The following is a 24,679-nucleotide window of genomic DNA, read 5'->3' on the forward strand; positions in this document are numbered from 1 at the left end:
ATGGCTGCTGCTGAGGTCCCTGTCCCTTCTGAGCATTTCACCCAAATCAAAGAGCAGAAGTTGAAGCCTGGAGACCTGGAAGAGGAAAAGGAGGAGGGTGGGGTACAAAGAATGGAAGCCCAGGAGGGTGCTGTCGAGGCGGAGGCCGTGCCCTGTCAGCTTCTGGATGCAGCAGCCGGGCTCCAGAAAGACCAGCCTGAGCTGCCTTTGTGGGTCCCGGCGGTGGAGAGCGATAGGCGGGTCCTGACCCTGCAGACGGTGCACCTGACCTCCCAGGATGTGCAGCTGCAGGGGCTGGGGTGGCTGAGCGTGCCCCACTCGGAGTTCCCGGTGACGATACCACAAGAGGAGAGCTTCCTGCCATTGCCATCCGTGCTGTGGCTGGAACAAGAGTCCCAGCCCAGCCTCCAGCACTGCATGACCGTCAGTATCCCGGAGGAGCTGTACCAGCCTGAGGACGTCGGGCTGACACATTTTCAACTGCTGCAGCAGAGTGTGCCGGCGGCCGAGGAGGACCCAGAGTTAACGCCAAACTCGGGCGGAAGCGCAGCCCAGACGAAGGTATGGTTCACTCTCACACACCGGTGCCTTGTGGGAAAGAGGAAGGTAAAACTGATTTTTCCGAGATCGAGGCTTTGGGCGATATTACGTATGGACAAGATATTTTGATGCAGTAAGAATAATGAGAGATCTTTCCATATACGTATTTATAAGTATGAAGCTTACCATATGTTAACACACACATATATAGTATGTGTATTATATGTAATACATAGAGTATTTTAAAAGTCACAGGAAACAATGCTTTTATTAATGTAAGGTGCGTTGTGTTTGAAAAACAGAAGTCTTATGGCCTTACCCAGTTGGTACGGTGCTTGCCTGCATGCATGAAGCCTGGCTTTCGTGCCCAGAACCTTATACACCTGGCTTGATGGTACACAATGGGCATTCTGATGTGGAGGCAGGAGGCGAAGAGGTTCAGGGCCCTCCTCAGGTACATAGGGAGCGTGAGGCTGGCTTGACTACAGACGCTGTAAGAACCACCACCAGCGACAAAGATCAAGTCACCACAGAAACCCAGATGCTAAGTGAACGAAGGCTTAATTGCAATCATTTGGTGGCCATGAGTGGTCTTCACGTGTCAGCTTTTCCTTCTGTGGTCTGTGGTTTGCCAGCATGAAGAATTCTATTAGACTGTAGCTAACCATGTTGCCTCTGATTGCTCGTTTTTTTTACTTATCAGTTTGAAGACGAGGAGCAGGACCAGCTGTTACCCGAGGCGGGAGAACCAGATACGAAAGAAGAAGAGAAGTTCCTTTTTGTGGAAATGACACCAAACGATGAAAAGAGAGATGAGATCGTTCTGACCATTTCCCATCTGAGCCTGGAAGAGCAGCAAGATCAATCAGCGCCAAAGCAGACCAGTGCGCCGAACGCTGAGACCACCAAACCTCCAGAGAGGGGCAAAGGTTAGGCTGGTGGCTTGCACAAGACCCTGGGGGACCCCTTGCTTCTCTTGTGGGAAGGTGGCAATTATTGAAGTTAGCTTTTGAAAGTCCCTTTCGGAACATCAAGAAATGGAAGGAATGTTTTCTTCCAGGGCAGGGTTTCTCTGTGTAGCTTTGTAGACCAGGCTGGCCTCAAACTCTCATTAGATCCGCCCGTCTCTGCCTCCCAAGGTGTGTGTCAGCATCACCAACAGGAATTTTAAACTGATGTTCTATAGTGTAACTCAAACCCAAAAGGTTTTTTTTTTTATTTCATTTTGCACACAAACATTTTAAAGGCAGTTTTTCATGTTCCAAAAAGCCTTATGCACATAAATCACAGGGCAGGCCCTTGACTCTGCTTTCTGGCTTGAAGTTCCTTGGGAGTGGTAGGTGGGGGCAGGTGATTACATGCAGGGCAGCAGAGAGCCCTGCCCTGTAGAAGAGAAAAGACAAGGCAATGGGACTGGGGATCCTTTCCTGCAGAAGGCTAGAGGCTAGGAAAGGGTGCGAGCAAAATTGGGGGCCAAAAAGAAAGACAGAGTGAGACTGGGGGCCAGGAAGAAGGACTGAGCCAGGCTGGGGGCTATGGTGGAGAATGAAGCCAGCCTAAGAGTAGCAGAAAGATGCCCTCCTGTGTGGGCATCCATGGCCCTGTCAGGGCCCTCACTTAGTCTGTGGAGGTCTCATAATAACAGCACAATAGATGCCATCCTAGCAGCCCACAGGAAGATTTTGACTCATGGTGGTTTAATGGACTGCTGTTTTAAAGTAATTTCTCGCTTATTTAAGTCAAGACATTTTATCCCATTATCTCAATTTCGAGATGACTTCTTGAAAGTCCTCTCTGACTGGAATTGTAGCTCAGTGGCTCAGCTCTTGGACTCCATCCCCAGTCCTCCAAAACAAGCAAACAAACACCATTAAAAAGTCACTCTGTGACAGCACACAGTATCTTTCTCTGCTAGTAGCTCATGGCCAGGGTGGGAAGGAGGTGATGCAGCTTACAAAGGAACCAGCCACCCTTCAGCACTTCAGTTCCCTTCTAAGTGGCCAGGGTCATCCCTGTAGGTTTCTGCTCTGGGGGTGGAGTTTGGGCTCTTTGCCTATGGCAGCTTCTCATATAGTCAGTCCTGAGGCTATAGCTTCAAATTTCTCTCCTAGCTTGCATTTCAGTTTTTAATGTATTTGTAATCCCATGCAGCCATCACCACTCTAATTCCAAAACATTTTTATCACTGCCCCCAAGAAGAAATCTCTATCATTTAGTTACTTTCCATCCCTGGTCTCTTGGCCCTGGGAACTACCAGTATACTTTTTGTGTTCTGGACGTATGGAATAATATGTCCATAATAATACTTGCAAACCATATGTCATCTGGCTCTTCATTCTCTCACTTGGTACAGTTTCAGGGTTCCTCTTACTGCTGCATATATTAGCATTTCCTTTTTAACAGCTGGCTAGTATTCTATTGCATGGGCGTCCTACAATTATTTATCCATTCATCCTTTGCTGGATGTTTTGGTGTGTGTGTGTGTGTGTGTGTGTGTGTGTGTGTGTGTGTGTGTGTGTGTGCATGTCCATGAATGCATGTGGAAACCCCATAGGAAGAGATCACAGAATATCTGCTTATCACCCTCTGTGGAGACTGGCTCTCTGGCTGAACGTGAAGCTAGGCTGGAGGCCAGCAAGCTCCAGCAATCCTCCTGTCTCCAACTCCCACAGCACTAGAGTTAAAGGCATGGGAGGCCAATCCTGGCTTTTTACTCGGGTGCCGGGGATTTGAGCCTGGGTCGTCGAGCTTGCATAGAAAGCAGTCTTCCATGCTAAGTCGTCTGTCCTGACCCATGTCTAACTTCTGAGAAACTGCCAAACTATCTCCATAACTGACTACAGAGTCAGAGGCTCGTTACCCCACACCCTCACCAAGCAGATCTCAGTGCACTGTCCTGTCATTCTAACAGTTGTTTGTTCTAATGGTTGTTGTTCTAATGGCTGTTCTCATGGTTGCTCTGATGGTCGTTGTTCTGGTGGTTGCTCTGGTGGATGTTGTTCCAATGGTCGTTGTTCTGGTGGTCGCTCTGGTGGCACTGGGTGTGAAAAGGAATCTGACTGCTTCCATTCACGTCTTTCTGAGGCTGTTTCTCCAAGCACATATTGGCCCTCTGTGTATCATCTGAAGAGAAACACCTTCACAGCCTTGGCTGCTCGTGTGAGTGTCTGGTAGTTGTTGTCATAAGCTCAGGTTGCTCAGTGCCTTCAAACAGCAGATGGGATCACCCACAGTGCTGGAAGCTGTAAACTGCCCTCAGCCAGCTCCTCGAGAGCTTTGTCAGGGAATGGTAACGAGGCTGCACACTCCTTCACAGCTGTCTCCTGGCAGACGATGTCCTCACTTGCCTACATGACCTGGCTCTGCCAACAGGGACATCTGGTGCAGAAACCACCACCCGTGTGGCTGGTGGGCGCAGAAACGAGGCTCACCACAGAGAAACCACGTTCTGTTTTCATTTTAGTCATTTTAGATACAGACTTAAATAGTCACGTGTAGCTGTTGGCTGTGGTTTCATTCAGCTTCATGCCAGTTTGCCAGAGCTCCCCAGCTTGGGCAGAGGATGCTGGGAAGTCGCTCGGGTGTCTTCGTTTCACTCAACAGAGAGCATAGGCACTTGGGTCCATGTTTGTGGGAGATTTGCTTCTGGGGTGCCCTGCTTTGAGCAGACATTTCATCTTCTATCCTCTCTGGTCTCCACCACACTCTAAATGTTGTGACATTTCTATAAGATTGATTTTTTTGCTTTATTGTTTTCTTGAGACAGGGTTTCTCTGTGTAGCCCTGGCTGTCCTGGAACTCACTCTGTAGATCAGGCTGGACTTGAACTCACAGAGATCTGCCTGCCTCTGCCTCCTGAGTGCTTGGATTAAAGGTGTGAACCACCACCGCCCAGCTAAGATTGATTTATTTTTAATTTATGTGTGTGTGTGTGCATGTATTTCTGTGCACCACCTGTGTGCAGTGCCCATGAAGACCAGAAGAGGGCACTAGATCCTCTGGAATGGGAGTCACAGATGTTTGTGAACCCTACTGGTTCCCATTCTGGAAGATGGATTAGGGACCTAGACAGACACTTACCTCCTAATAAGATGCTCTTCATCCAGAATGGGGTGCCCCGGGGTATCGAGCCATCGCCTTATCCTGGCCTTGGCTGGAACCACTCAAGGGAGATCTTCCCAAATGAGTCACTGTGTCTTCTCCTTGTAGGAAAAACCCGAACCTTCCAGTGTGAATTCTGTCCATTCACTTCTTCCAAATTCTCGACTTTCACCCGTCACGTGAAAATTCATAACGACGAGAGACCTCACCTGTGCCACCTGTGCCTGAAGGGTTTCCGCACAGTCACCCTCCTTCGGAACCACGTCAATACTCACACAGGTGAGGCGCCCTGGGCGGGCTTCCTTCACAGATGCACCGTAAGTCTTGGTGAGGGTGCAAGGAACCCAGTGAGTTCTTCACCTGGGGCTTCACTGAGGTTTCTGCTACAGCTGGTCAACCTGGAAAATAGAAACTCCCAGAAGCTGGGGTAGAGCTCAGTGGAGAGCACTTGCCTAGCACATGCAGGGCCCTGGGTTCCGTCCCCCCGCCCTGCAGAAATAAAGTGAAATTGCAGAAGAGGCAGCTGATTAGATAAGTTTCCTCCCTGCGTATGGTTTAAAGAGTTTTGCCAGTATTCTCTTGGCATCTGCTAAACTCAGTTTCATTGCTCGTTCTTTGTAAAATGAGGACTCAGGCACGCTAGGCAAGTTCTCCATCACTAGACTATATCCCTAGCCCTTTTCTTTTTATTTTGAGACAGGTCTAAGTTGCCCAGGCTAGCATGGAACTTGTGAGTCTCCTGTCTCAGCCCCTGAGCAGCTAGGATGATAAACTTGGGCCACCGGCCCAGCTCATTGGTCTTTCAATCTCTTATTGCTGTTCATTCCGGTTTTATAGTGTCTAATGTATTAATTAAACCTTAGCATAAGTATCCATGGACCATTTACACCTTGCTCTCCAACAAGAAGGGAGGTTCCCATTGTACAAGTATTTATGCTTAGTTTTGCCCTTTTCCTCCCTGTTTTGTTTCTGTTTTTTGTTTTGGAAATAGGGTCTCACTTGTAGCTCAAGCTAATCTCTAACCACCGATCCCACTGCCTGAGCCTTCTGAGTGCTGGGGTTACAAGCCTGCCACTCCATTTCCCGGCTTAGTTTTGCCCACCCCCACCCCCGCCCCGAGTCCGCCTTCTTGAATTTCAGTTAAAAGCACTGACTGTTACCCAGAGCAAAGTCTCGTACATCTGTGATATTTATAGTGCAAAGAACTTCTTAATTGCTGAACCCTTTCAGACTGCCATTTCCAAACTACAAAGTCGATGGAAGTTTTGCAGGTAAGTCTCGTCTGAAAAGTGTAAACCCCATGATTTCCCAGGAACCAGGCCCTACAAGTGCGGGGACTGTGGCATGGCATTTGTCACCAGCGGGGAACTGGTCCGGCACAGGCGTTACAAACACACTCATGAGAAGCCCTTCAAGTGCTCCATCTGCAAGTATGCCAGTGTCGAGGTGAGACCCCTTGCAGTCAGCCCTGTACAGGAGTGAGAAATCGCCACCCCGAGAGGGACACTACTCTCTCCGGTATTCAGCTACTCACCAAAGACGTTTTAAAATCTATGCCAGAGGCCACGGGCATTGTTGTCTGAATTAAATATAGAAAACTGGAGCTGGGTGTGGCAGCTCACACCTATAATCCCAGCACTGTGGCTGGAGGATTGCTGTGAGTTCAAGGCCAGCCTGGTCTCCATAACTGACCATCAGAGGACAACTTGATGGAGTCAGTTCTCTCCTTCTGGAGGATTGAACTCAAGACTGTCAGGCTTGTCGGCAAGTACCTTTACCGGTCACGCCATCTCACCACCCCCAAACAGTATTTATCTAGATTTGTTTTTATTATTTTTCAACTGAGATGGGTGGTGTGTGCATGTGAGTGTGGGTTCCTGAGACGACCAAGAGAGACACATGGATTCCGTGGAGCTGGAGCTGCAGTGGTTGGGAAGCCGTTTGACAGCAGTACTGGGGGCAGGACCTGGGTCCTCTGCAAGGGTGATCGATCAACACATGCTCTTAGCTGCTGAACCATCTCTTCGCCCACCCCCAGCAACATTTAAAAGTACATAGATTATATAGTAGTTATGGTCAAAAAATAACCCTGGGGCTGGAGAGATGGTCAGCAGTTATGAGCACCGGCTACTCTTGCAGAGGGTCTGGTTTGATTCCCAGCACCCACGTGGTGGCTCGCAACCAGATGCCTGTAACTCCAGTTCCAAAGCATCCGATGCCCTCTCCGGCCTCTGGGCACCAGACACTCCTGTGGCGCACAGACATACATGAGGGCAAACACTCGAATGCACAAAATGAAAATTTAAGAATAGGAGAGAGAGAGAGAAAACTCAGACTTGTTGAAAAGGCCTTTCTAGTATTTTATGTCACTGTCAGGGGCACAAACCAGAATGTCCCTTCTAGTACAGAACTTGGGAATTTGGGCTGAAGTTTTGAGCTGAGCTGTGCCCCAGCACCACAAGGCAGCAGCTTGAAGACATAACCCTGTCCCAACTCATGGCACCACTAGAGACTCAGATGGAATTTAGCTGCCTGCTCTGCTCATGTGCGCACGTGTGTGTATATGTGTGTATGTGTCTGTGTGTGAGTGTGTGTGAGTGTGTGTGTGAGTGTGAGAGTGTGAGTGTGTGAGTGTGTGTGTGTGAGTGTGTGTGAGTGTGTGAGTGTGTGTGAGTGTGGTTTGGACCCAGGGCCTCCAACATGCTAGGTGACTGTTCTACCACTGACTTATGTCCTCAGCTATTTCTTCTTTTTTGAGACACGGTCTCACTAAGTTGCCCATGCTGGCCTTGAACTCATTCTGCAGCTTAGGCAGTCCTTGAACTTGAAATCCTCCTACCTCAGCTTCCTGAGTAGCTGGGATGCCGGGCCTGCACTGCCTGCCATCAGGCCCTTCGGTGAAACAAGTCTGTGTGCGTGCGGCGTCCCCTTTTCAGGCCCATTTTCAGCAGTCCCTGCCCAAGGCTCCATTTCGTGTGAGGAAGAGGCTGCATCCTGGTGGAGGGTTAAGCAGGGACTCCCAACAGGAACTAAGCTAAAGGGGACAGCGAAAGCTCAAACTCAGCAGTGACGCAAGTGTGTTTCATAAATCGGGGTACTTCACAGACGGGCCAGAATCCGATTCCAAGAACCTCTTTCCGCTGTGGCTATTTTTAAAAAGAGCTTTCCTATCTGAGGCAAAGGTTGTGGCCGCAACATGAGGTCTCAGAAGGTGTCTCTCCGACAAGGCGACTCCAAGGCTCCTCTTGGGGAAGGACTTACTATGGCGTCCCGCAAGTCTGCCCAGGCTCTCAGACCCTGCCCAGAGACAGAGCATCCATGGAGCCCCGGGGTGGCCTACGGGGCACTGCCCACTATGCCTCCGTCTTTTGATGGTATTTGCTGGCTAGCATTCAGGTAGGATGATGGGCTGTGACCTCCCTGCCCCACCCCTTTACATGTGAGAAAGCAGAGTGGACTAGACACACCAGTTTCTGATGCTTGTGCATTCTGCTGAGCCCCTTGGAGGTAAGTTCAAGGCCTTCCTGGGCTATAGCATGAGCTCCAAGTCAGCCTGCGCAACTTAAACACGGTCTCAAAAGGTAAAAAGAAGGCTGAAGATGCATTTGGTGGTAGAGCCAAGCACGAACACCCTATGTTACCACCTTAGATCTCCTACCATTTGCCATGCTGAATCCCGAGCCATCCCACACAGAAATGGTAAAAATGCTTGTGTCTTTCCTTCCTATGATACATGGAAGATATCCCCGTATTTCTTCTTTAAAAAAAATCAAGCTGAGCCATTATCGTGGGTCTTGCTTCGCACTGTAAGCCTTCTTCTGTTCTAAAATGTTCTTCCGGCCTAGGCGTGCCTCCTGCATTCAGGTCTGTGTGCCCTTGCTGAGCGTAAGCAGGGTGGATGTGGGACCCAAGCCTCCAGCCCAGTGTGGCCGATGGCGCCGCTCCCAGTGAAACAGTGAGAAAGGGTGGCAGTAAAGCCGGCGGCTGTGGGAATGAGGAGTCTCTTGCTGTGTCTCCTTCAGGGGCCTTCCATACCTAACAGAGTTCATTTTCTTTCCCTCTGTGTTACTTTTGTTTGTATTTGAGATGGTGGCTCATAACATGGCCCTGGTTGGTTCAGCACTAACTTTGAGGCCCTGGCTGGCCTGGAACTCACTATATAGCCAGGCTGACCCTCAGACTCACAGAGATTCTCTGTGCCTCTGCCTCCCAAGTAATGACAGCAAGGTCGGCATACAGAGGCTGAGGCAGCAGGATCACTGTGAGTTGGAGGCCAGTCTGAACTACAAAGTGCGCCTCTGTCTCAGAAAGATCTTTAAAAGAAGTCAGTAGCAGACAGAACCAACAGGGTTAGCAGAGGGCCCGTGAGGACTCTGAGCCCCAGGTGCCCTCTGGCCGCTCTCCCTTTATCTTGTGGTTCAGCTTTCCCACCTTGGAAAGCTCTTCCGGCTCTGTTTTTTGGTTACTTAAACTTTTCTACTGTGAGTGGACAAGGGCTTGGAAATAAAGATAGAAACACATGGCACTGAGCAGCAAGCTCTGTTTCTTTTGTAAAGAGAAATTTAGTGTGAAAGTCTTCAGAGCTCTGCTCATTAACCCAGCGGACCTTGTGCACACAGCCTGTGGCAAAGGGAAGGCTCATCCACAGACTGGACAGCTCTGCTTTAGGGGACACCTGACACTGAGGTCAGGTTAATTTATCTTTTCCTTTGCTCTTTTGAGACAAAGCCTCTGTAGCCCAGGTTAGCTTTGGGTTCACTGTACGACTCAGACTGTTCTCCAACTTGCAGCAATCCTCCTGCTTTAGCCTCCCCAGAGTTGGGCTTACAGACATGCACTACCACACCTGGGTTTTCCTTTTGCTCCCTCTTTCCTTTCTGTTCTTTTATTTTGGAGGGGGTGGTGTTTGAGACAAGGTCCCCTGATGTAGTCTTAGTGGCCTTGAACTACAGCAATCCTCCTGCCGCAGTTTCCTGATTTCTGGGATTGCTCGTTGCTCATATCTCTCTTAGGAAGCTGGTTACCTGCAGCCCTGACCACCTCAGGTCCCCATCACGATGACCCTCTCTCTCCCACACATGTCCTAGGCAAGCAAGCTGAAGCGCCACATCCGCTCACACACGGGTGAGCGTCCCTTCCAGTGCTGCCAGTGCACTTATGCCAGCAAGGACACCTACAAGCTGAAGCGCCACATGCGGACCCACTCAGGTGAGTGTCCTGTGCACACTCAGGTGAGAGCCCTGTGCACACTCAGGTGAGAGCCCTGTGCACACTCAGGTGAGAGCCCTGTGCACACTCAGGTGAGAGCCCTGTCACACTCAGGTGAGAGTCCTGTGCACACTCAGGTGAGAGCCATGTCACACTCAGGTGAGTGTCCTGTGCACACTCAGGTGAGTGTCCTGTGCACACTCAGGTGAGAGCCCTGTGCACACTCAGGTGAGAGCCATGTCACACTCAGGTGAGAGCTGTGTGCACACTCAGGTGAGAGCCGTGTGCACACTCAGATGATAGTCCTGCGCACACTCAGGTGAGAGTCCTGTGCACACTCAGGTGAGAGCCATGTCACACTCAGGTGAGAGTCCTGTGCACACTCAGGTGAGAGTCCTGTGCACACTCAGGTGAGAGCCATGTCACACTCAGGTGAGAGTCCTGTACACACCCAGGTGAGACCCATGTCACACTCAGGTGAGACCCATGTCATACTCAGGTGAGAGCCATGTCACACTCAGGTGAGAGCTATGTGCACACCCAGGTGAGTGCCATGTCACACTCAGGTGAGAGTCCTGTGCACACTCAGGTGAGAGCCATGCGCACACTCAGGTGAGAGCTGTGTGCACACTCAGGTGAGAGCCATGCGTACACTCAGGTGAGAGCTGTGTGCACACTCAGGTGAGAGCCATGCGCACACTCAGGTGAGAGCTGTGTGCACACTCAGGTGAGAGCCATGCGTACACTCAGGTGAGAGCTGTGTGCACACTCAGGTGAGAGTCATGCATACACTCAGGTGAGAGCCATGTCACACTCAGGTGAGAGTCCTGTGCACACTCAGGTGAGAGCCATGTGCACACTCAGGTGAGAGCTGTGTGCACACTCAGGTGAGAGTCATGCATACACTCAGGTGAGAGTCATGCATACACTCAGGTGAGAGCTGTGTGCACACTCAGGTGAGAGTCATGCATACACACTCAGGTGAGAGCCATGTCACACTCAGGTGAGAGTCCTGTGCACACTCAGGTGAGAGCCATATGCACACCCAGATGAGAGCAGTGTCACACTCAGGTGAGAGCCATGTCACACTCAGGTGAGAGCTGCCCCTGCTCAGTTGGTTTGTCATGTAAAGACTGTGCAGGCCCAGGTCTGCTCTCCATACACAATCTCACGCACCCACTCCGAGCAGGTGAGGGGCCACAGTGTCAGAGATGTCACATCTGGGCCCGTGACCCTGCTGTCTGCCTTGCCTTCCTGGTCCTACGCCGTTGAGGCTAAACCTCCAGAAAGGCAAAACCCCAGCACAGGTGTCCTTTGGGAAAGACCAGGCTCACAGGGAAGCCACGCTCTGAGAGTCACTTGTTGTTCCTGCCACAGGTGAGAAGCCTTATGAGTGCCCCACCTGCCATGCCCGGTTCACCCAGAGTGGCACCATGAAAATCCACGTGGCACAGAAGCATGGCGAGAATGTGCCCAAACACGAGTGTCCCCACTGTGCTACCGTCATTGCAAGGAAGAGCGACCTGCGTGAGTATCTGGTTTAAAGTGTCCCCTTGGCCACAGTACAGACCTGCCCTATGGACTCCCAAGGTCTGCAATCCTGCAGAGCCTGCCCAAGTCTGGAAGTCTCACTGAGATTGGGAAATTTGTCTAGCAATGTTTTTTACAGAGGTCCTGCCCTGCCCTCTGGTGGCCGAGCTGAGTAAGTGCATGCGGTTCAGAAGTGGCCAGCCCAGGCTACATACCTGTAAGGGCAAACCCGTGGGTATTGTTTTATCTGGTGTTAGACTTGCTCTTACAGATAAGGACACTGAGACTGGAGGACACAGGTAATTTTTCTGCTGGAGACAGCAGTGCTGATGACCTGGGTGTCAGAAACATAGCGGTAGAAATTTAGCCCTGTCCATGTTCCCTCCTCAGTCTGCCCTTCGCACACTTTGCTGGGAACATGAGGGTACAGAGGAGCAACTGAGGCAGGGTTCGCCCTAAGGAAGGTGTTCAGTAAGAGGCAGCTTGTGACACAAAGTCTACCTTCTCCTGTGGTGAGCCTTGTGACCCAGGACAGGATGAGGCTTTCGGGGGAGACTCTGCGAGGTGCATCAGCCCTTCAGGGAGGGGCAGACAGCTTTTGACACAGGAGTGTGGGGTGTGCAGGGCAGGAGTGTGCAGGGCAGGAGTGTGCAGGGCAGGAGTGTGGGGTGTGCAGGGCAGGAGTGTGCAGGGCAGGAGTGTGGGGTGTGCAGGGCAGGAGTGTGCAGGGCAGGAGTGTGGAGTGTGCAGGGCAGGAGTGTGCAGGGCAGGAGTGTGGGGTGTGCAGGGCAGGAGTGTGCAGGGCAGGAGTGTGGAGTGTGCAGGGCAGGAGTGTGCAGGGCAGGAGTGTGGGGTGTGCAGGGCAGGAGTGTGCAGGGCAGGAGTGTGGGGTGTGCAGGGCAGGAGTGTGCAGGGCAGGAGTGTGGGGTGTGCAGGGCAGGAGTGTGGAAGGCACAGAGTGAGGAGGGGGTAAAAGTGTCAGTAAAAATAAAAGTCCTCTCAGTTGCCTTGGGAGGCAATTTCCAGAGATTCTGGAAATACCCCTGCAGGGGTAAAGGTATCTGACCAATCTCGTCTTTTCATCTGGAACATTCCGTCAGTGCTGCTGTGGCTCCTGAGCCACCAAGCACTGCCCACTGGGACCTGTAGGACAAAGGGACCACTGGCCAGTTGCCAAGCACAGCCTGTTTGTCACATGCCAGAGGGGACATGTAGGGCTGCTGTAGCGATTACTGGCTCTTAGTCTCCCTGTAAGGAGGTGATGGTCTGTCCGCCTGATTCAGGGGTACAGGGGGTACAGGTGCTCGTCGTCCATCATACTGGTGTCGTTTGTTCAGCTTCTCATGGTGCCGCATGGCCACCAGGCCTGAGCTTAGCTGAGGAAGGCGCTTCCTAGACAGCGTGCCCAGTATGCACCTCTCTTAGGTCATGGGGACAAAGGGGCCTAGATTCCCAGCAGGACAACAGTCATGGTTTTGTTACAGAAACCCCCTTAGCCTTCTCTAAGCCCCTGCGCTGTACTATGGTTCTTAATGTTCATGGTCGATCTATAGCCATGATCTCCCTGTTGGACAGGTCTTAGACTGAGGCCTCTGGTTCGTTCCTTCATGGCAGCGGTCTCAGGTGGAGCATTGGTGCCCAGGACATGCGCCTGGATATGGAGGTGGCAGTTGTCATCTCTAAGGGGGACGAGCTAATGTAGCTGGGGGGTGGGGGTGCGGAGGAGAGTCTGCAGTGTCAAGAACTGCCCACCCCACCCAAGAAGTTCCTAGGCATTCACGGTGTCTCCTGTGGCTCTAACAGGTGTCCATCTGCGCAACCTGCACAGCCACAGCCCCGTGGAGATCAAGTGCCGATACTGTCCCGCCGGCTTCCATGAGCGCTACGCCCTCATCCAGCACCAGAGGTCCCATAAGAATGAGAAGAAGTTCAAGTGCAAACAGTGTGATTACGCATGCAAGCAGGTACTGTGTGTGAGTCAGTGTGAAGACCGTGTGCAAGCCGGCACTGTGTAAGTCACTTCAAATGCTGACTGTGCAAGCAGGTACCGCGTGGGACACTGGGAAGCAGTCATTCTTAGGAACCAGGCTGGGAGCTGGAGAGGAGGCTCAGCTCTTAGGAGCAGTTGCTGCTCTTATCAAGGACCCGAGTTTGCTTCCCAGAACCCACACAGTGTTTCACAACGATCCATAGCGCAAGGTAACTCCCGTTCCAGGGGATCCGACACCCTTTTCTGAGTTCCCGGGGTACCAGGGACACATACGAACATGAGAAACACTCCTATATATCAAAATAAAACATAAACTTTAAAAAGAAAGGAAGGAAGCTAGAGGCTAGAGAGCTGGCTCAGCAGTTAAGAGCGATTGCTGCTCTATCACGAGGACCAGAGTTCTAACCCCAGCACCCATGCTGGGTAGCAGACAAAACTCCAGCTCCAGGGGATCCAATGTGTCTTTGGAGCTCCGTGCACTTACACACATACAGACACGGGGCTGGGTGTGGCTGTGCACATTATCCCCAGCACAGAGGCAGGTGGATCTCCGAGTTTGAGGCCACTCTGGCTAACCTAGCAAGTTCCAGAACAGCCAAGGCCACATAATGAGACCTTGTTTCAAAAAACAACGAAAAAAAGAAAAGAGACCTCCTCTCACAGCTAACCTTGGAGGGGTTGAGTTAACCAAAGCAGCCAGATCAGAGTAGCTGGAGCAGTCACAGGCATCCGCTGTAGCTGCAGAGAGAGCTCACAGACCTGCTGAGGTCTACCACACTCAGGGCCACACAAGCCATCATGAAAGTGATGCCGGGATGGTGCACCTCCTCCCTGTATGGACACCCAGTGTCTCCGTCCTAACTGCAGCAGTGACACCCTGCAAAACCAGACCGGCTATGGCTGTGGTCTTCCTGCCCAGAGTTATTCACTCAGGAATAGCAGAAGGGCCCATGAGATGGCTCAGCAGGTAAGTGCTCCCTCAGCCACTAAGCTTGCAGAAAGCTTGGGGAGCTGAGTTCCCTCCTCAAAACCCATGTAGAGGGGAAGGAGAGAACCAACTACACAAAGACGTCCTCTGATGCCCCCACGCACCATAGTCACACAAAATAGTAAATCACTTTAAATGCCCCAGTGATGCTCTCAAGGCTGTTTCCCTAGTAAATCTTGACCCGACACAGTCTTTCATGTTCTGTGGGAGGAGATGGGCGCTATGAAGAGCAGCCCCTGCCTTCCGCAGCCCAGGAAGTGGGGTACCTTGAGTTACCAGTCCAGCTAGCCACTTTCCCAAGGTCATCATTTTTATTTGATGACAGACAGACTGGTGACAAGCACGTGAGGGACATTGCCTTGACAAACGGATGGCATGGTGGGAAATTCAGGGGAGTCATGTTGCCACCCATAAAATTTCACCTTTCAAAAGAAAATCAGAATTCAGATTGGGGGACTTGGTCACCACTGCCCCGAACGTTCTGACTGTTGCCGCGTTCTGACTGTTGAAGACTCCTCTGAGGGGATTGGGACTCTCTAGGAAGCAGAAAGTCTTTCATTTGCCCGTGGGATGAGCCATACCCGTTTTACCCAGACTCCACAGCTCTGCACTCAGGTGATCTCCAAGTGACCGCCCTTCAGTGAGGTGGAAACCACACCTGGGCAACAGGTCCATTTGGCATAGAGCACAGGAGACAGGTTGATTGTTGTGACTTTGAGTTCAGGGTTGCCACCACACTTTAAAGAATTAGTGCTCACTGAATTTGGGTGTGCAGAAACCTTGTCCACAGCTCCTTCTGTGTGGGGTTGCCTGCCCATGCACACGGGCAGTTCACAGCTCAGCACTGGGTGCCTGTCTCATCACTTTCCACCTTACATTTTGAGATAGAGTCCAACAGATCCTGGAGCTAGGTGATCAGATTAGCCTGACAGAGAGTGCCAGGAACCTCCAGAACTGAGATCACAGGAAACGCCCCCACCCCTAGCTTTTACCAGGCACTGGGGGCCTAACTCAAGGTTCTTAACTTGCACAGCAAACATTTTACCCACTAAGCTGTCTCCCTAGCTCCCTCTGATTCTTCTTAAAAAAAACCATGCCTACACTCCCAGGTTCTCCTCAGATACTCAACAAACACCCCACAAATGCAGAGAAACAGAGGCAGACTTCTCCTGGATCCCTGAAAAGAATTTTCAGACTCAGCAGAAAACTCTACATAGTAACTCTTAACTCAGAGTTAACTGTGGAGCAGTTAACTCTAACTCAGATAATCCGTGAGCGGTTCTGCCTATGTGTGAACCCTGAACACTCTGGCCCACACTGTAACATTGGGATGTAGCGTTATTTCTTTTTAATGGACTGATTTTTGTTTAACTTTTCAAAATGTCTATTAGTTCCTCACTTCCTGTTTCTCATAGTGAATACGGCTGTCTCATCCACAACACACAAGCACCTTGGGGTGTGTGATGATCTGAGTGTGCCTTGGTGCTGGGTGACTGTCTCACTAGCGGACACCAGCGGCGGGGTTCCACATTCCCCGTCTTTCAGAGTGTAGGCTAGATTGGGGCTGGAAAGATGATCAGTCGTCAAGGGTGCTCGATGCGCTCATAGAAGACCAGAATTTGATTCCCAGCACCTGCATAACTCCAGCTCCAGGGGATATGACGCCTTCTGCCCCCGGTGGTCCCACTCAAACACAACTCACATAAGTTATCGTCTTCTGTGTGGACCACAGAGAATTTGTGTCTGTTTTTCTTTGGTTTGGGGGCAGGTCTCTTGTAACCCAGGCTGGCTTAGAACTCCACATGTAGCCAAGGATGACCCTAGCACACAGCAGGCCCTGACTCTGATGAGGGCCACACCGCTCTTGAGGGGGGAAAGCTCACTAATGATGGGCAGTTCTGAGGAACGCTTCCACCCTGTGTCAGCCGCGTGTCCCTGCTTTCCCCCCAGGAGCGGTGCTTGAAGGCGCACGTGCGCACGCACACAGGAGAGAAGCCGTTCTCCTGCCTCGACTGCAGCAAACACTTCCGGCAGAAGCAGCTGCTTACCGTGCACCTGAGGAAGTACCACGATCCGAGCTTTGTCCCTGACGTGCACCTATGCCTCAAGTGTGACAAAGGCTTTTCCCGCTGGGTAAGCACCCCTCTCTCTCAAGGGCTAGCGGCACTACAAACAGTGGCCTCAACGGGCAAAAGGGAAGGCCAGGCACATAGCCTTTGGGCAATGGAACCAGGGCCAGGTGTGCACCAGGCAAGCACACCACTCGGCCCCTACTTATTTTTTTTTTATTCTGAGACCAGCTCTAGCTATAGTGTTCATTCTGGCCTTGAACTTGGGCTCTTCCTGGTTTAGTCTCCTGAGAGGGTGGGACGGTCTAGGCCACCAGGCTAGACTCAGTCTGTTCACCATGTTCTTTGGTGAGTATGAACTTAACCTATGGTTATTATTAGTGATATTTCGGTTTTTAACCCCTTTCGTTTTGGAAAAATTACTGTGTTCCACCAGGCCCGGCTCTGGGGAGCACTGGGGCAGATTGTCCACACACTGTTGAAAACAGTTTGGGGAGTTCTGTCATTCCTGAGAGAACCTAGTTTTTTTGTTTTCATTTTTGAGACAGGATCTCACTGCATAACTCTGGATAGCCTGGAACTCAGTATGTAGATCAGGCTGGCCTCGAATTCATAGAGATCCACCTGCCTCTGCCTCCTCTGCTTGAATTAAAGGTTTGTGTGCCACATGCTGGGTGGAACCTAGCTTTTAAAGTGTGATAGTTGACAGTTGCAGTGAGAACTGAATGCAGGTGTCTTCACAGAGTGATTTTCGTTCCCAGGCATTTCCAAGGTGTGAAACCAGGAGGTGAATGGATTCCCATCTTCTACCCTGTCAGTTGATGTGTTCATTTTCTATTTCCGAATAACAAATTACCTCAAAATGCCAGAGCTTAACAAACGTGCGTCACACCATGGTGGATGCAGTGTGACAGGGTGGCTCTGGTTATTAAAAATGAAAGTGCAGCTAGATACTTGAATCCAACTTACCTTTTAGAAGATTAAGAGAAAGGTCTTGGGTGTGGGCGTCAGGGCAACACAGGGGCGGACTGACCTTTGGATTATTAGAAGAGTTAGTGATACCATAGACAGACAGACAGACAGACAGACAGACAGACAGCACAGTGGGGCTCTGATAAGACAGTGGGATCCCTTTCTACAAAGCTCAGAGGAAGGGAAGTTTCCACAGCAGGAGCCTGGAGCCAGGTCTCTCTAATGTATGGGGGGGCATCTAACTGAGAGGTCCCCACCTAATGGTGGCCTCTGGTGTCAGGCTGTCTGTACAGAGTCTGTCTCTGTGGCAGCAGGAAGTCCCAGGATCAGCCACAGGGATGAGATGGTCTGGGATCCTCACCTCTCTGGAGTCCTGGCACTAAGAACCTGTTACAGACCCTCAGGTTTGCTCCCTGGTAGGAGGCTGGTCAGAGACTGAGGCACTGCAGGCGAGTCCACCCTGATTGTCCCAAGCTTAAATCTAAATGTATTCACAAATTTCTGCTCACTGACTCACACATTGGTTTGCCTCTGGATCTGAATGTCAGCAGCCAGCAGCAGGACTCCCCTTCCTGTCATGACCCTGACCTGACCCAAGACACATCTCTGCTGCTCCTTCTCTCCAGGCTCAGGGATTTGTCACATGCCACTGTCTCTGTGTCCAGAAGAGTCTAAATAGGCTACACTTAGCATCCTTGGCCATGCTTTTAGAAGGCTGTGTTCATGTGCACTAACTCAGCTTATACACCAGGCGTTCTCAGCTCTCATCTTTACGCACAGCAGGCACATATAAGTAGCTGGGGGAACAGCCCATGGCTCAGAGGGCTGCTGACCACACTGTCGCCACGACTGAAAACAAGCTTTATTTTATACATAGTCACAGAAAACCAGGGCCAGCACATTTTCTTTGTAAAGAGAATAAACACCCCCAGCTCCTCAGACAGCTTCTGCCACAGCTTGACAGCAGACATGGATAGATCACTTAGGAATGGGTGTTGGGGAAAGAATGGTCTCAGTGTCCTCCAAAGGACCACAGGAACAAAGCTGAAGTAGTCTGACAAGGCAATTTCTTTTATAGAAAGGGTTTGCCAGAGCCCAAACAGGGCTAGGGAGTATGCTCAACCAGGAGAGCCTCCGTCTTTTATCCCTGACAGAGGCTGGTGGGAGATGTACCCTGAGTGCCACACTCAATGACCCCATGCAGCTGGAAGGGGCCAGCTTGGCTGTTGCCCCAATTCCATGAAGGCATGTAGAGTTACCTCTTCAACGGACCTATCTAAAAGCCCACAAAAGTCCATCAATATTTTCATTTGTGTGGCATCCACTTGTAGTGAGGAAAGGACGTCCTGACTGGTACCTGGAAAGAGATGAGGTACGTTAGGGCAAAAGTTATCAGCATCACACGTAGCAGAAGTCAGGACAGAAGATAATTATTAAATATCTAAAATTGCTTCTCATCTCCTGGGCTCCTCCTCGTTTTTCTTTAGCCCAGGGGCTGCTCACGAGTTCTGCTTTCAGACTCTTTGAGGGCTATTGGAATGGTCAATATCAATGTGAGGTCCCACCTAGATGAGGAGAGAAAAGCAATCTACATGGCACTAAGTATAGGTTAAAACAGTCGTGGGCCTGTCTCTCTCGCCATGTCTCAAGTGCGGTACCTAGGCAGCATGTCTTATCAAGAAGAAAGTCATTGTGAGAAACAGTCTTCTAAATGGCACCCCCTGGTGCCTGGGGAGTGGTGAGGCAACACCACAGTCATTTTAGTCTGGGTTACACCTCTATACTCTTCTGATGGGTGGTTAAGATCGTGGAGGAGGCCAGATTTCATCACTTTCTTTTTATCATTAAGTCCCACTGAGGATTCCTTTGGTCCTCGGGGTCATGTGGGCTTCAGAGGACCCTCTGGCTCCTCCTGACTTCCTTCTTTCCGGTTGTTCCATCTATGTGAAGGTAAGGCTGAGTCTGTGTTTCCGTGATCCCATTATGCATCTAAGAATAAGAAAACCAAAGAGGACCAAGTGGGAGGGCTGGGACGTGTGACTGAGTTCCTGTGCTGCAGGGAGTCCTAGGGATGCAGTGCTCCCCCGAGTGCTCAGGGGATCCAGGAAGGTTAATGGATGCTGCCTTTTTGTCCCATGCCATGTGGTGGCAAGGTCACATGGTCATCCCGATGTAGATGTTCTCTATGATGGTGGCCAAGTCACATGGCTGTCTCCATCTTGATGAGGTCACCAGCCAAGATGGTGACAAAGAAACATACTTGTTTTTACTTCTGGTGTGCTCAGCTCCGTAATAGCATTAAACCCATCCCTCATCTGGGCACAAGTCCCGTGGATCCAAGCCAAGAGGAAAGGAAGAAAGAGAGAGAGGGAGGGAGGGGAGGAAGAGAGAGAGAAAGAGAGAGAGGGAGAGGGAGAGGGAGAGGGAGAGAGAGAGAGAGATGCAGCGCCTGTTTGGGTGCTGTGTTGTTTTGTTTGTCAACTTGACACAAACTAATGTTATCTAGGAAGATGAACCACAATCTAGAAAATGCATCCATTGGATTGCCTGTAGGCAACTCTGATGGCCATTTTCTTCCTGATTGATGAGGGAGGGCTGAGCAGGTGGTCCTGGTTGTGTAAGAAAGCAGACTGAGCAAGCCATGAGGACCAAGCCAGTAAGCAGCTCTCCTCCATGGCCTCTGCTTCTGTTCCTACCTCCAGGTCCCTGCCTTGAGTTCCTGCACTGACTTCTCTCAGTGGTGGGGTGTGACTGAGAGCTGTAGGCTGAAATCAACCCTTCCCTTCCTAAGTTGCTTTTGGTCATGTTATTTATCACAGCGATAGAAACCCTAAGACAGGCACCAAGTTAGGTCAGCACGGGTATAGGAGACAGTACATGTATGTGGCCCAGACATGTGAGCCCTTAAAGCAAACAAAAGAAAAAAAAAACAGTTAAACCCATGTTCACACAGCAAGAAATGGTGTCCATGTGTGTTTGGTCTCCTGTCAGCTCCTAGACACAAGCTAGTGCTGAGAAAGAATCCCATGATGAAGTGGAGAGAACAGGAAGTGTGCCCCAGAGCCCATAGGTGTCACTGTTATTTTGGGAGCAATTGGAGAAACCAGGAAAGAAAAGTGACCTTGGTGTGGACTGAATCAGAGGGACCTGTGAATATTGAGAGCTGGCTACCCACAGTCTGGGGGAATCTGCCTCCTTTGAGCCCTACTTGGCCTTCTTGTCTCCTATCCTGGAGCCGCGTGAATTAATCTGTCAGAGTTTCAACACCACATACAGAGGTTTCTTGAATCTCAGCCTCTGGTAATGGAGGCTTCATCCATCTTCAGCCGACTCCCCCGTGGGGCAGTGCCCTATGTTAAGTCCTCTTAGCAATCAGAAGCCACCAGGGACACATGTGACACATGTGACATGTGGATCCAGACTTTACATCCACTTTAGATCAGCTGAGTGTCTCATTCACTCTCTCACTCAACCTGAGGGTGGCCCAGCCACCAAGGGTGCTTGGTCATGTAGACTTAAAGTCCCGGTTGAGCCCCAAATTGTGTTCCGTGTCATACGATGGAACACACGAACTGAAAGTAGCCAGGCAAGGCAATTCTTCTTGCAAAAAGTGTGCACCAGAACCCAAAGTGGGCTAGCAAGCACACCCAGCCAGGATGGGCTCTTTTTATCTGGTTGTCTTAGCTATGGCTTCCCTCACTTCCTTCCTCGGCTGAGATGGGAGACACGAGCACCACGCCCATCCAGCATCTCTGAGCTCTGATGTGGTGCAAACTCAGCTGTCTGTGTCCTGAGCTCAGGAAAACAGCCAGGTGGCGTCAACCTTTCCTCCCCAAGTTGCTTTTGGTCATGTTATTTTTCATAGCATAGAGCGGTGGGCATAGAAATGGATGGTGCATTGAGTTTCAGGTTTAGTGTCAGGCCTCACTTTACAGGGTAGAAGTATTATGCAAAGATAAATTCTCTCTGACAGCTCTTATTTTAAAAACTAAAACAAGCTAGGTTTTGGCTAGACCTAATTGTAAGAGGGAGGGTAACCTTTAAAAGGTCATTTGAGGGACCCAGAGAGACAGCTCAACAGTGAAGTAACTCTTGTAGAGGACCTGACTTTGGTTCCCAGCTCCCACATCAGATGGTTCACAACCATCCACAACTCCAGCTCCCCGGGACTAACGCCCAGAGACACCTTCACCCACCCACCCCACACACACCACACACACCACATACATATACATCAACACACATACACACCACACACACACACACCACACACATATACACACACACATACACACCACACACACACACACACACCACATACATATACATCAACACACATACACACACACACACATACACACCACACACACACACACCACACACATATACATCACACACACACACACACACACACATACATATACATCACACACACATACACACCACACACACACATATACATCAACACACATACACACACACATACATACACACCACACACACACACACCACATACATATACATCACACACACATACATACCACACACACACATATATACACACCACACACACCACACACCACACACATATACATCACACACACACACACACACACACACACACACACACACACAATTTTTTTAATTTGAATTAGAAACAAGATTGTTTTACATGACAATCCCAGTTCTCTTCTCCCTCCCGTCCTCCCCTACCCCTCCCAACTGAAACCCTACCTATCACACATCCTTTCTGCTCCCCCTGGATGGTGAGGCCTTCCATAGGGAGTCATCAGAGTCTATCGTATCCTTTGGGATAGGACCTAGGCCCACCCCCTTGTGTCTTGGCTCAGGGAGTATTTCTCTACACACACACAATTTTTAAGGTTATTTTGTTTTGTTTTGTTTTGTTTATTTTGGCCCAAATCTAAAAGGTACATATAACCTGCTGTCTTCCTGTTATTTTTATTTTATTTGCATTGGTGTTTTGCCTGCACATATGGCTGTGTGAGGTTGTAAGATCTTGGAGTTATGGACATTTGTGAGCTGTCATATGAGTGCTGGGAATTGAACCCTGGGCCTCTGGAAGAACAGTCAGTACTCTTAACCTCTGAGCCATCTCTCCAGCCCGGAGAGCCCACTTTTTAAAAAATATATGTAACTATTGATGTGTTTTGTGGTATGTCAGAGGGTGTAGCGTGTGCCACAGCTACACACAGAGAGCTCAGAGCCCAACTTACAAGAGTCAATTCTCTCCGTCCACCATGTGGGTCCTCAGGCTCCAACTCAGGCCCCTGGGCTGAGTGACAAGTGCCTCTCCCTGTTGAGTCATATCCGAATCTGTTGAAGTCCATCTCTTAACCGAGGGTTGCACCCTGCACATGGGGACACTGAGTCATCTCCCACAGAGTAACCTGCAGAGACACCGGAAGAAGTGTGACCCAGAGCATGAGAAGCTGGCCACCTCCAGAAAAGCAAGTCAGGTGATGCAGAAGCAGACCGTGGAGGAAACACCAGGATGGGACAACGGTACGTCCTTTCTGGCCACTTTGTTTAATCGGACAGTGGCTTTCCCTTTGTTAACCCCAGCCAGAAAGCCAGTGAGGGTGAGGGCAGTCGTAGCCTTGTCACTGGGGGGCTTGGCAACTGTATCAGAGTGGCTGTGTCATGGCCACACCTCTGCAAGGTCACCCACACTCAACCCCCAAACTCAGAGCATCAGGCTACGCAGCAAGCACTTACCTGCTGAGCTGTCCCCACAGTCGTCTCTAGTGACATTTTTGATTGCCACAGCTGAAGAGGAGTGTGCCACAAGCGTGTCATAGGTGAGAAGCTGCTTGCTTCCTATAGTGCCCCCAGTGTCCCCATTAAGGAGTCCCTCCCCCAGGTTAAGCGGCCCTGCCCTGAAATAAACTGACAGCCGGTATTCCAGAATCAGGTTTTTTTTTTTTTTTTTTTTTTTTTTTTTTTTTTGGCATGCCGGCTGCTGGGTTCACACTGTGGCAATTGTTTCAATATGCACTTTCTGGTTTCCCTATCTGGATGTCCTGGCTTTCTCTCACACTTTCTCACTCTGTCCATTTCCTCCTAGATGTCGCTACCCAGGAGAGCCATACCTCGAAGGAGGCACAGTGCCCTGGGGAGCTGGCTCTGTGCCACCATGGTGGCGGTGGTGGTGGTGGTGGCGAAAGTGCGGCTGGAAGCGAGAACATGGATGAAGGCCTGACCTGCGAGATGCTCTTTAACATGATGGATAAGTGACAGGCTGCTCTGAGCTGCAGCCTCTAGGGAAGAAACCAGTTAGAAACAAGATCACCATAGTGATAGCCGTGTCCCCAGAGTTTGATGTAGTATGTAGAAATGTTTGAAGAAAAACAAAAACAAAAACAAAAAAACACTACAACTTTTTCCTGCAGACTAGACTCAGAGCTTGGAGTGGAGGGTGCACCTCAGCCCCGTGGGCTCACTCTCTAAGCACTGGCAGGGTGGCCACCATGAGCCAAGGACAGGTTTTAGGAAGTACTTACTTTCACAGGAGTTCAGCCCAGTTGGCGCCTCGGCGGTTAAGACAGGGAATCTTTTGAGTTGTGGTGTCCACCCTTAATATTTCTGATACTATGATTTTCAGACACTGTGGATGAATTGTGTACCTTTTTTTTTTACACCAATGAATTTTCTTTCTATGTTTAAAGCTACCAAGATGCTTTTAATGAATTCTGAATTCAATCCAAAGACCTTAATGCTATAAAAAGATGGAATAGCAGAAAGCAATAAGCAGCCCATTTGAAGAGAAAAATATAATATATATATAATAGATCTTACTTTAGCACAGAGCAAGCCTCCCCTTTAGATTTTTGGCCCCCTGCTTTTGTAGGCCTGTGGGTCGAACCCAGGGCCTGGTACAAGCTAGGCTAGTACTCCCCCAGCAAGGCACCTCCCAGCCCCCACCCCACTTTTTTCTTTTATATTAAGTTGCCCTGGCTATACTAGAACTCATTCAGTAGCCCAGCAATACTTCAAACTGTCTGTCCTCCTGCCTCAGTCTTCCAAGTGGCCGGAATGACTGGCCTTTGCCACCATGCCTGGCTTGTATTCTCCTTTAGTTGCATTCTTTGCCAGCTATGAAATTGCCCTGGCATTGTTAATAGCATCATTTTAATTCTTAGCCAGGTGTGACGAAGCACACCTGTCTTCCAGGCACTCAGAAGGTAGAGGCCAGAGTGTGGGGAGTTCAAAGTCATTCTCAGCTACATCTCAAACTGCAGGCCAGCCTGGCCTACATGA

General features: G+C 50.2%; 1 protein-coding gene across 1 annotated transcript; it reads left to right on the plus strand.

The window, feature by feature from the left end:
* Ctcfl (CCCTC-binding factor like) lies at positions 1–24,679 on the plus strand. Its single transcript, XM_027423259.2, has 10 exons — positions 1–561; positions 1,244–1,469; positions 4,750–4,920; positions 5,954–6,087; positions 9,729–9,849; positions 11,227–11,376; positions 13,183–13,343; positions 16,308–16,490; positions 22,804–22,924; positions 23,487–24,679. Exons 1-10 carry the CDS (start codon positions 1–3, stop codon positions 23,654–23,656), a joined length of 1,998 nt encoding a protein of 665 aa, XP_027279060.1. The 3' UTR covers positions 23,657–24,679.

This window comes from Cricetulus griseus, chromosome 6, assembly GCF_003668045.3.
Source record: "Cricetulus griseus strain 17A/GY chromosome 6, alternate assembly CriGri-PICRH-1.0, whole genome shotgun sequence".
Classification (NCBI taxonomy): Eukaryota; Metazoa; Chordata; class Mammalia; order Rodentia; family Cricetidae; genus Cricetulus; species Cricetulus griseus.